This window comes from Agrilus planipennis, unplaced genomic scaffold, assembly GCF_000699045.2.
Source record: "Agrilus planipennis isolate EAB-ADULT unplaced genomic scaffold, Apla_2.0 scaffold154, whole genome shotgun sequence".
NCBI classification, from domain to species: domain Eukaryota; kingdom Metazoa; phylum Arthropoda; class Insecta; order Coleoptera; family Buprestidae; genus Agrilus; species Agrilus planipennis.
The window spans coordinates 237284-248328 of NW_020439244.1; the positions used below are offsets into that span (position 1 = coordinate 237284).

The 11045-nt window shown below is 32.4% G+C and overlaps 4 protein-coding genes across 5 annotated transcripts; 2 read left to right on the plus strand and 2 right to left on the minus strand.

Moving 5' to 3' along the window:
- The first annotated feature begins 1471 nt into the window (after window positions 1-1471).
- Window positions 1472-4826, plus strand: LOC108738576 (amidophosphoribosyltransferase-like). Its single transcript, XM_025978196.1, has 8 exons — window positions 1472-1633; window positions 2125-2360; window positions 2424-2694; window positions 2757-3003; window positions 3062-3429; window positions 3492-3576; window positions 3660-3920; window positions 3979-4826. The coding sequence occupies exons 2-8, from the start codon at window positions 2131-2133 to the stop codon at window positions 4128-4130; spliced, it is 1614 nt and encodes a 537-aa protein (XP_025833981.1). The 5' UTR covers window positions 1472-1633; window positions 2125-2130; the 3' UTR covers window positions 4131-4826.
- A 22-nt stretch (window positions 4827-4848) lies between these two features.
- Window positions 4849-6894, minus strand: LOC108738527 (xaa-Pro aminopeptidase 3). The gene is made up of 8 exons (XM_018471985.2): window positions 6771-6894; window positions 6468-6709; window positions 6090-6409; window positions 5819-6027; window positions 5578-5748; window positions 5261-5502; window positions 5081-5201; window positions 4849-5012 (listed from the first exon to the last, which is right to left on the minus strand). Exons 1-8 carry the CDS (start codon window positions 6814-6816, stop codon window positions 4849-4851), a joined length of 1515 nt encoding a protein of 504 aa, XP_018327487.1. The 5' UTR covers window positions 6817-6894.
- Window positions 6895-7012: 118 nt separating this feature from the next.
- LOC108738593 (hrp65 protein-like) lies at window positions 7013-8927 on the plus strand. 2 transcript variants are annotated; one of them, XM_018472079.2, is made up of 3 exons: window positions 7013-7859; window positions 8131-8547; window positions 8750-8927. In XM_018472079.2, the coding sequence occupies exons 1-3, from the start codon at window positions 7068-7070 to the stop codon at window positions 8894-8896; spliced, it is 1356 nt and encodes a 451-aa protein (XP_018327581.1). In that variant the 5' UTR covers window positions 7013-7067; the 3' UTR covers window positions 8897-8927. The 2 variants fall into 2 exon arrangements, with proteins under 2 accessions (XP_018327581.1, XP_018327582.1); XM_018472080.2 differs by having other exon boundaries at window positions 8753-8927.
- Window positions 8928-9038: 111 nt separating this feature from the next.
- On the minus strand, window positions 9039-10148 carry LOC108738594 (adrenodoxin). Its single transcript, XM_018472081.1, has 2 exons — window positions 9720-10148; window positions 9039-9602 (listed from the first exon to the last, which is right to left on the minus strand). The coding sequence occupies exons 1-2, from the start codon at window positions 9821-9823 to the stop codon at window positions 9263-9265; spliced, it is 444 nt and encodes a 147-aa protein (XP_018327583.1). The 5' UTR covers window positions 9824-10148; the 3' UTR covers window positions 9039-9262.
- Between the last annotated feature and the right edge of the window lie 897 nt (window positions 10149-11045).

Consider the following 11045-nt stretch of genomic DNA (forward strand, 5'->3'; position numbering starts at 1 on the left):
AAATAATTCAAATTTAAAGAAGTCATTACAAATTATTTTGTTACTATTCTGCCCTCATTCCACTTGAAAAATATAAATACGTAAGAACTGATAACGTAAAAATATTATTATTATTACATTTTCTCTATCAAAATCAAAACCAAACATGTTTTCAATATTGTGAAAGGAAACAAAAATTTAATGAGCACAGTGAAATAATGTAAGCACGTTGAATGTGATGCAATTATAAACATAATTGTTGATTTGAGAAGCTATTTTTTGAAAAAAATAGACTTCCAATGGCTTTCTTAATAATAATAATAAACTGAAATGTTACATATGCATTTACGTTACATAAGTAAAAAAAAGGACAACTTTTAGTTTGGCTTATAAATTTGTTTAGATATATATTTTCTATCACTTTCCTACATTACTACGTTTTAGTGATTCGTAATTTCATAAATAAACAATAAATTATATTTAGGTCACCACCTTAAGTTACAACCGTGATATTTTTTTTCTTTTTTTTTTTTTAATTTATAAATCCGACCCCCTAGTGATGCAAACGTTTTAATAATCTCATTAAAGTTCAAGTGCAATGGTCCCCACTTTTGATAAGATGAATTTATTTTGTAAACTATTCTAAGCGTTCTTTGTGAAGACTTACTTATTATTAGTAATTTTCCAGCTTATTAACAACAAGAGATGATGAAATAATTCTTTCACTTCACTAATAGTACCCCTCTTAGTTTTTATTCGGAAATTTACTAAATGTTTTGAATCAATAAAAACATCATTAATATATCAGTAATAAATTAATTTAAAATCCTTAATAATGAAATCTAGACTTTATGAAACATTTAATGAGGAAAGCATATTTTTCCTTATTACTAATATTATTTGGTTAATCTACAGATTATTTCTTTCGTTTAAGGGAATTTTTTAAACCTTCGTTTATAAACGCTACCTACAAGCTGTAATACTATAAAGTTTATTAAACTTTAAAATCTTGAAAAACGTGATCCAAACACATAACAAAGTGACATTTTGCAATAATATTTTTCACAAAGATATACACGAATTGCTTCACCCAATTTACTTCATCAGATCTTTTTATGTAAACATTTTTGTTTTTAAAATGCTAAAAATGCATTATGAAATGTGTCCATAAATAGTATTAATAAATAATTTAAACTTAGCAGATAAAGTTCAACATATTTTTTAAAAGAGATTTTTAAATCTGATGTAAATAGTTCTCCTTTATAACTAATCTACTTTAAAGTAGAGTCCAATAAATTTCGCTGATTTTACATTTAAGCAAAAGCAAAAAAGGACAAAATTAATTTTCTTTTTTAAATATTGCACATATATAATTATCAGTAGTTCATAGCAAGGTGACCCATTACAAAATATTAAGTTTTGCTTTCCAGAGCGTCCGTTTTTATAAACTTTTACAATCGGTTTTACGAGAGAAGCCACATATTAGTTTGCGATTAATTTTTACTAATATATACATAAGAAATAAAATAACACTTATTTTGTTTGTCTAACAATAAGAGACTAGCATGTTAATATAAAACGCGCAACATCACGAGGACTTGTTTCAAATTTCGTTTCATGTGCAGCGATAGCAGACGGTTTTATCAACGTAATCGTAAGTGTCGATCCTGCACCACGACAATTTTTTTAATTAAATTGATCGTATCTGAAAAGAATAAGAACAAGAACAATTTTTGAAAACAGTTTTATTCTTTTATTTATTTATTTATTTATTGCAAGAATATAATTTTGTTTTTTTTTTTTGAGAGGTAAGAAGATTAGACGTGGACTTTATTTTCGCAAAACTTTAATTTTATCTCGATAAACAGAAATTAATTTTTTAAGAGTTCAAGAGAATGTACTAGTTTGTTTATTCATATCAACAAAATTAAAATATTCCTTGATATTTGTTCCACTTTTAATTATTATTTTCCAGTCAAAGATCATAAGACCCCCTGCTTCGTTATAATATAATTATTATTTGTGTTTTTCTTTACTAAAGGTTATCGTATTCAACTGTGCTTTTTTACTTTTGCTTTAATTTTACATTTGTTATAAACAAATTGATACTTGATGTTACAATTCATTTTATTTCTTTAATTTCAGAAGAAAATGTTAACGTCAGCTAAAGAAAAGTCGACTGAAAGCCGTTTAGAAACATGCGAATCTAAAGGTAGCATGAAAAAGTATGACTTAGATGAGAAGAGATTAGGAAGGGGTGCGGTGCTATCAGGGTTGACTCATGAATGTGGTGTCTTTGGGGCCATAGCGTCAGGAGAATGGCCTACGCATGTAGAAATTGCTCAGATCGTTTGTTTAGGACTTGTGGCTGTGCAACACAGGTAAATTAAACTTTAACAGATCTAAAATGATGTGTAAAATCAATAAAAAAATTTTTTTAACAGAGGACAAGAATCTGCTGGTATAGTAACAAGCGAAGGTAAATGCGCCAAACATTTTAATGTCCACAAAGGAATGGGAATGGTAAACAATATTTTCAACGATGACGCAATGAAGAAACTTAAGGGGAACCTTGGTATCGGACATACCAGATATTCCACGTCTGCCGCTTCTGAAGAAGTCAATTGCCAACCCTTTGTCGTCCATAGTGCCCATGGAGTACTCGCTGTAGCCCATAATGGTGAACTGGTCAATTGCGATAGTTTACGTAAAATGGTGAGCTTCTTTTTTCCCCACTCCTAAAATCGATATAAGATTTCTTTTCCATCTATCGATAGGTATTATCCCGAGGTGTGGGCCTATCAACTCATTCAGATAGTGAGTTAATAACCCAAGCCCTTTGCCTGAGTCCTCCTGTCTGCGAGAAGAACGGCCCGGACTGGCCGGCCAGAATAAAACAGCTCATGACCCTGGCACCCCTCAGCTATTCACTGGTTATCATGCTTAGGGACAGGATATACGCAGTGAGGGATCCTTATGGTAACAGGCCCTTATGTTTAGGAAAAATGTTGCCCATGAATGAACGTAAGTTCAATCAAACATATATAACAACATCTAAAATTAATTTATATTTTTTCGTTAGCGTTGTACAAAAACTGTGATGAAACCCTTCAGGCAGAAGGATGGGTTGTTTCTTCAGAATCCTGCGGCTTCTTGTCGATCGGGGCACAGTACGTTCGTGAGGTTTTCCCCGGTGAAATAATCGAAATGACGCGACATGGTATCAGGACCATCGATATTGTTGAAAGACCCGGAAATGCGCCTCAGGCTTTCTGCATTTTTGAGTATGTCTATTTTGCTCGTTCGGACAGTATTTTTGAGGGCCAGATGGTCTACGCTGTAAGAATGCAGTGCGGACGACAGTTAGCTATCGAAAGCCCCGTCGAGGCAGACATTGTAAGCTCAGTTCCAGAGTCTGGGACAGCAGCAGCTCATGGGTTCTCGAGACAGGTAAATTTCAAACTTTCAGGCGTTCGTTTTATTCGTATTTTTTGGAATCATGTTATTTTTAGAGTGGTATTTCTTTTGCTGAAGTTCTTTGCAAGAATCGGTACGTTGGAAGGTCTTTCATTCAACCGAGCACGAGACTAAGACAATATCGACAGGTTATTGCAAAATCTGTTGTCTTTTTCCCCTTTACTTATGTTTTAATCACACGTGTTTTTGTGTTTTAATCACACGTGTGATTATTATTTATTTTAAAGGTGCTTTGGGAGGAAACGTCAGAGGTAAACGAATAGTTCTCGTTGATGATTCTATTGTTCGAGGCAACACAATTGGTCCAATTATAAAACTTCTGAAGAACGCTGGAGCGAAAGAGGTCCACATTAGAATTGCCAGTCCACCCTTACTTTATCCCTGCTATATGGGTATTAATATTCCCACAAGAGAGGAACTTATTGCAAACAAACTAAAGCCCGCAGAGCTTGCAAAACACGTTGGTAAGAATTTTGTATTTTACTGATTTTTATTGACATAATATTGATTACTTTTACTCAGGTGCTGATAGTCTAGCATACTTAAGCGTCGAGGGACTTACAAAAGCTGTCAGGAATGATATTAAACTAAAAGAAACTAATGCCATTGGTCACTGCACCGCGTGTCTTACAGGAAATTATCCCGGAGGAATTCCCACACAAGTGGATTGGTAGTAAGTGTTCTTCAACTTTTTCCTGCTACTGTTTCAATTTCCATTTTTTTTTTTTACTGATACCTGTAAGACTGCCAAACACGTTAACATTAAAGATAAGTTCATAATTATGTATTAAAATTGTCAGGGATAAAAAGGACAAGAAAGGAATAGAGAAAAGAAATAGTTTATGTGAAAAGTTTTCTAGGGATTAGTAGCTTATATGAGCTTTACTTATATTTGTTGTCCCTTTGAAATTACTTTTTACTGAAATCTATCCCTGGTCAATTTTGAAAGTCAGCTGCAGCAAAAGTAAAATAAACAATAAAAAACCTTTTTAAAATTGAGGCAAATAATTTTTACGAAATTGCTTATAACTGTTTATTTTATTTGAAGTTGACTTATCTACCTCTAATACACTTTCACATTCCATACACTAAAGATTGACGAACTGTATCATGTAAACCATAAAAAATTGTTATCATCGCACATTATCATCACATTTGTAATTTAAGCACAAATACTTTTGTATATTCTTTAATCATTTATTTTTATTAAGCAGTTAGTCATATCGTTAAGTAAGGAATTAAGAAAGTAAAAATTATTTTCCTGTTTGTAGAATAATAGTAGCATTTATTTATTTATTCTTTTATGTTTTTGTTTCTACTTTTCTATTAATGAAAAAAAAAATTGGACAGTTTCTGTCTGGCTTAAAGAACGTNATTGGTGCAAATTACCAATCAATTACAGTAAAAGGCAATTTTTTCAATATCTTCACGACTCTTTCGACATTTCGCTGATAAGACCACAGGTCCACTTTCAGTAATAAGGACATCATCTTCGATTCGTACCCCGATACCCCTAAATTCTTCTGGAACGTTGAGTTGATTGCTTATATAAATCCCTGAAAATAATAAGAAAACATTTAATAACATATATGAGTAAATTAAATACTTAAAATTCGTTTATTACCAGGCTCGACGGTAATTATCATGCCAGGCACTATTTTTATTTTTCTTGGGATGGATGGGGTATCATGCACGTCCATCCCCAAATAATGGGATACATGGTGAGGACAAAAACTGTAGGCGCCCTTAAATAAATAGAAAATAACTTATTGAGGATCAAAAATGTTTCAAAAACCATTCTTACCCTTATAACTTCCTTTTGAGATGCCTTTTTGGGAATTAAACCAACTTCTTGTAAATACTTTCCCAACAAGATACACATGGAATCAAAAAGTTGATCTAAACTGGGAAAATGAGCACACCACTGAATTATTTGCGCTTGAACGGTTTCTACAATTTCATAAATTATCCTTTGCTGTGGAGTGAATTTCCCATTTATAGGCCATGTTCGCGTTATATCACTACTGTAACCATGATATTCGCACCCTGAAATTAAATTAAAACTATTTTATTTTAACTTAATTAAAAGTATGAACAAAGACATTTTAAATTATTTAATACCAGCATCCATAAGTACCATTTCCCCATCGTTAACAACCTGGTTGTTATTGATATAGTGGATGATAGTGGCCCGGTTGCCCCCTGCTACGACGGGAGGGTAAGCTAGAAATTCAGCCCCATTCATACGACATTCGTAATCCACCGTAGCAAAAATTTCATGCTCAGTAGAGCCTGGAATTAAATTTATTTTTATAATGAGAACTTACAAACGAGTTATTTAAATCGTTTCAATGTAACGTACCTGGTTTTGAATGAATTATTGATTTCATAATTGCCTCTGAAGCAACATCACAAGATTTCTGCATTAATTGGATTTCTGCAGGTGACTTAATTAATCGTAACTCATGCACAAAAGGCACTGGAGTGTCCCAAAAGTTATTGGTCATTCCATTTTGTAGCTTTTTCATTATATTATGAATATTCCCCTGTATGGGAGTCAAAAAATCATACCTTCAACATGATACATCTGTGTATATAACAGCAATTTACTTGTTTTAAAAAAATTAAATTACCATAACATTGTTTGAGGGTGAGATTTGAAGTAAAGATTCAAAAAAGTTTCAAGTTCAGTCATTGGCAAGCCTTGATTAACGCCAAAGAAATTACTAGCATCTTCTATACCTGTCCTGGGACCATCCCAAAGTTCTGAATGACTATCTTTATTTCTTAGGAAAAGTATTACTTTATAATCTTGAGATGAGGTTGTGGTAGTAATCACAAGACAAGTGTCAGGTTCTTGACAGCCAGTCAAATACAAATAATCACTATTTTGTCTAAATACATACGGAATTTTATCTGACATGTAACTTTTCGAGGCTGATGGTATAACTATCTGTGAACACTTTTGAATTAAACAAATAACTGATTCAGATAATTAATATAAGTATTACAATATGTTGTTTGGCACTATTTTCATTTTTAAGGGCTGAGGTAAGAAGTTTTTCCACGAACTTTTGTCTTCTTTGTTCAAATTCATGTTTTGCAATACCTGTTGTTATTTCACCTGGTCTTATTAAATGTGGATGAGTATTTGATGTTGGTTGACCATAAGTCTTTATTATATTTTCTTTAGAGTAACCTTTAACATTTATCTTATTTTTAGCTACGTTATTGCAGTAACACTGGAAGACATCTACGAAAGAGGACAATTTTAATAATTATTCGGTCACAAAAAGGATATCTTCCCTACTCACTTTTTGAAACATTAAGGCTTCTGGAAAGTAAGGTACAATTGAACATTTTTTGTCATATAATTTATTTAAAACAAATATTTTTCTAAAACTAGTTTATGTAGCAGAAATTTAGGTTAGGTGTTATTATGGCAAACGTCAAAATTTTTATTTTCCATATTGTAAACAATTAACCATAATAATTTTATGGTTTTGCGTGCGGTTGCAAGATGGCGCAGTTTAGTCAAATGAAAAACAAATTTTTAACTAAACACAAAGCAATTGTTTAAACAACAATTTAACTACAATAAAAACGTTAAAATGTCTCACAATATTAATGTTGACAGTGATTCTTGTACAGATATTTCTAGATCTGCAGTGAATCCGATTTGTAAAGTAGAAGAAAACGATCGACTACATAACAATGACAGACGTCCCAGTAACAGGCATTCTCGCAACAGGAGTTCCAATAAGTATGCAGGAGGTAAACCAAAAGGACCCCAAATGAATCAGGGAATCAAAGAGGACAGTTACATTAATGACAAACTTAACTCCATAAATCAAAGCACAGACCTTCCACCTTTGTGTTTGGTCGAACAGAAGTTTTCAGGAAGAAGTCGCCTTTTTATCGGAAATTTACCCTCGGACGTCACAGAAGAGGAAATAACATCGTTATTTGCTAAGTATGGAGAAACCCAGGAAGTTTACGTAAATCCGGCCAAAACTTTTGCATTTATAAAATTAGATTATTACGCGAATGCGTTTAGGGCAAAAACGGAGTTGTTTGGTTACAATCTGAGAGGGAGACATTTGATCATTCGATTCACTCATCCGGCAGCTATATATGTTAAAAATTTGTCCCCCAATGTTACAAACGAGCTGCTATACTTGGCTTTTTCCGTTTTCGGGGACATTGAAAATTGCTACATAATTGTCGATGAAAAGGGCAAATCGAAAGGCGAAGCTGTTATTGAATTTGTGAAAAAAGGAAGCGCCACAATTGCTGCGAAAAGATGTTCCGAGGGCTGTTTTATCTTAACAGCTTCTCTGCGACCAGTCATTGTCGAAAAATTTGAGCCTTGGTTTGATATAAACGGATATCCGGAAATTTTGGTAAGAAATCGTTTATTTTTTACTTTTATTTTTACTGTAACAAGTATATTTTAATTATTTATTATGCAGAAGTATTCCAGGCCAAGTTAGAATTTATATATTTAGTAAAGATACGATTAAACAAGAATGGTAGATTCTAATCATTTTATTATTTTTGGTAGATAGCATCTTGGCATTTACTTTCCTTTTAATTCTTTCTTCAAACAGTTTATCATAAATTACCTTTTCGATATTTGTTTTTACTGTTATATTTTATATTATTTGCCCACAGGCAAAAAGGAACGAAGACTACTATCGCGAAAGAGAAATGACGCCCAGATTCGCAAATCCTGGTACTTTCGAGTACGATTACGCCAAACGTTGGAAAGATCTTCATGAAAAATACAAGTTGAAAATGACCTCGCTAAAAAGCGAACTCTTCTACGAGGAGCAAAAGCTGGAAGCGGATATGATAGCAGCCCAATACGATCACGAAACGGATCGCCTTAAGAAAATGCTTCAGCTTAGGGAGATGGACAGGGAAAGGATTAAACAGGAATGGGAACTTAGACAGAGACAGATTGAAGACCGGTGTTTACGGGAGAGGCAAAGTTATTGCACTTCTAACTCGATCTCTCAAGACGAAAACAATTTATACCTCCAGGCCAGTCAATTAAATAATTTGTTGGAACGCGAGGAACAATTACAGGTGAGTTTTTACCTGCGTCAGATTTTTTTTATAAACGGTCCTCATAATAATGTTAAATAAATGCGAAGGTAATAAAAAACGATTCTGTTCGTTCGATAATATGTGCGCAATAAACGTTATTTAAATTTTAAATTTATGAAGATAGATTAAAGGGCATCCTTTTATACAAATTAAGCTATTTAACAAGTAAAATTTTTCTCAGGAGCAGTGGCAAATGAACCACTTCACAAGCTCATCTTCTTATGAACAAAGAAGCGATTATATGAAACGTGAAGCTAATGATTCGGAATGCTGGGTCAATTTAGGTGAAAATTACAATCCTAGAGGTCACAAAAGACTAAGACATTGATTAACTTTTTTTCTTGTTAACTTACACTATATTCTCGCGTTGTTTATTACTTTCCTTAGTATCTATTAGAATTAAGAGAAAAGTTCATCAAACTTTTGTCTTTAGTTTATGTTTTGTTTGAATTAGTTATTAAAACAATGTATAAGCTTAGTCTGTCTTTATTTTGTACTTTCATGCTTCTGCATGGACAGTGACATATAAAATAACTGTTTATTTACAACTGCTGTGTATATTATTGAGCTTTTTATAAAAACAAATTCTTATTTTCCGTCTAACAACAAAATAACGAAGACAATGACCCTTTGCACCTTTGATTACATTCATTTAATTAATTATAATTGTTAAAGTGTCTAAAATTTATTTATTCTATGAATCTCTTGCATCATTTATTGTAGCTGGGACTTTAATTTCTAGTCCATCCAAATCTTCCGAGAGGATAATTTGACATCCTAGGCGAGAGGTTTCTGTCAAATCGTAGGCCAAATCTAACATATCCAGCTCTTCGTCGGTTGGTTTCTCAGGGAGTCGATCAAAGTCTTCTTTTTTAAATATCAGGTGGCATGTGGAACAGGTAAGTGTTCCTTCACAAGCCCCAAAACCATCCAAGTCGATATTGTTGTTTACAACCACGTCCAAAAGCGAATCTCCCACCTTTCCTTTGCTTTCTATTCTTTCCCCATTAGCTTTAAGAAAAGTTACCCTTATCCTGTTGAAGTAAAATGGGTGGTCTAACTTTAGGGAAATTAAATTTAATTCAAATTAAAAAGTGCTATATTATGAATAGCAAATTTAGAGAATATAAAGCAATACAATGAGTACTTACTCTTTCTTATCTAAAGCAGGTGTCGACACTGATACAAGACGTCTTAAGGTTTCGCTAGATAGAAGAGTTTTTCGTAAATTTAAAACAGTTCTAACTAGGGCCATATTTTTAACACTTATTCAATATTTTAAAGCTTAAATGTAGTTGATACTCCGAAATAGAATGATTAAAATTGCTATTCAACACGTAAGCAAGTAGAAATTTCGAAAGTTATCTTTGAAAAAATTCAAATGACACGTAACCACCTAAACGTTTAAACGAAAAGCACAGAGTACTGGCAAATTACACTATTTCTTGTCATCTTCTGCTCATTACTAATTCGTTTCAAATTGAATTTCTAATAAAATTTTAAATTAGATACAAATTTATGAAGTTAACTATAAAAACTGGGGTTATGTTCGCTCTGCTGTCAGATTGGCTCATCCCTTTGAACTATTTTTCGGTTTTATTTGAACTATAATTTTGGTGATGCATTTGAACTATTAAACTCGGTAAGCATATTATCTATGGTAAGCATAGTGTATTAAACCATAACCTACAATTAAAATTATTTTATTTTAAATTTTAAGGCATTTAATTAATGTGTAAAGAGCATGTACAATTGATTCTATAGGAGAATAACAAAAATTTCATTTCTTTCCTTTGCCAGAGCTGGAGCACTGTTTTGCTTTTCTTTCAAACTGCATTTGTTTAATTTTGGTTGAAAGCTTATCAGCAGCTTTTGCGTGTTTATCTTGTGAAAGTTTTGGTGCTGGATGAAGAAACTTTTGCTTTTCATCTCTCCTGACCGCTTCACCACATCCATGTATTTCTGGTAAGCCATGAGATGTACAAAATCTATTTTTGCAATATCGACAGGTTATTGCAAAATCTGTTGTCTTCTTTTTACATTTAGAAAAACAACAAATGTTATCATTTTTCTTTAAGTCTTTTAAAATATCATCTAAATCTCCACCACTATTAACAATTTTACTGGTGTTCTTCTGCTTGTCCTTTAAAGTGTCTTTAGTTTGGGTATGTGTCACTGTGGCCATTATTCAACATTAAAAATTCTGAAAATAGTGAATTGTATTAGAAATGTACCAAATTTATCTTATAAATAATACAAATACCTTGGCAATTCCTAATTACGATTTAACGTGGTAGACATATTGTTTTTCCTTATAATTTGCGTGAGAAAAACTGATAGAAAAAAAGACATTTGTTATTGGAAAAGTAAATTTTTTTTAGTAGCAGTTGCACTTTTTTTATCTTTTTGCTTTTATATATATAATTAAAAAAAGATTTTAGCTCTACGTTTATTCGTATTGTCAATAGTCGGCCATT

Coding starts and splice junctions, on each gene's coding strand:
- LOC108738593 (XM_018472079.2), top strand. CDS start 7,068: ATGTCTCACAATATTAATGTTGACAGTGATTCTTGTACAGATATTTCT. Junction 7,860..8,130: donor ACGGATATCCGGAAATTTTG/GTAAGAAATCGT, acceptor ATTTGCCCACAG/GCAAAAAGGAACGAAGACTA. Junction 8,548..8,749: donor AACGCGAGGAACAATTACAG/GTGAGTTTTTAC, acceptor AATTTTTCTCAG/GAGCAGTGGCAAATGAACCA.
- LOC108738594 (XM_018472081.1), bottom strand. CDS start 9,823: ATGGCCCTAGTTAGAACTGTTTTAAATTTACGAAAAACTCTTCTATCT. Junction 9,603..9,719: donor CCTGCTTTAGATAAGAAAGA/GTAAGTACTCAT, acceptor TTACTTCAACAG/GATAAGGGTAACTTTTCTTA.
- LOC108738527 (XM_018471985.2), bottom strand. CDS start 6,816: ATGTTCAATTGTACCTTACTTTCCAGAAGCCTTAATGTTTCAAAAA. Junction 6,028..6,089: donor CACCCTCAAACAATGTTATG/GTAATTTAATTT, acceptor ATCATGTTGAAG/GTATGATTTTTTGACTCCCA. Junction 5,503..5,577: donor AATGGTACTTATGGATGCTG/GTATTAAATAAT, acceptor ATTTAATTTCAG/GGTGCGAATATCATGGTTAC.
- LOC108738576 (XM_025978196.1), top strand. CDS start 2,131: ATGTTAACGTCAGCTAAAGAAAAGTCGACTGAAAGCCGTTTAGAAACA. Junction 3,430..3,491: donor CTCATGGGTTCTCGAGACAG/GTAAATTTCAAA, acceptor TGTTATTTTTAG/AGTGGTATTTCTTTTGCTGA. Junction 3,921..3,978: donor AGAGCTTGCAAAACACGTTG/GTAAGAATTTTG, acceptor ACTTTTACTCAG/GTGCTGATAGTCTAGCATAC.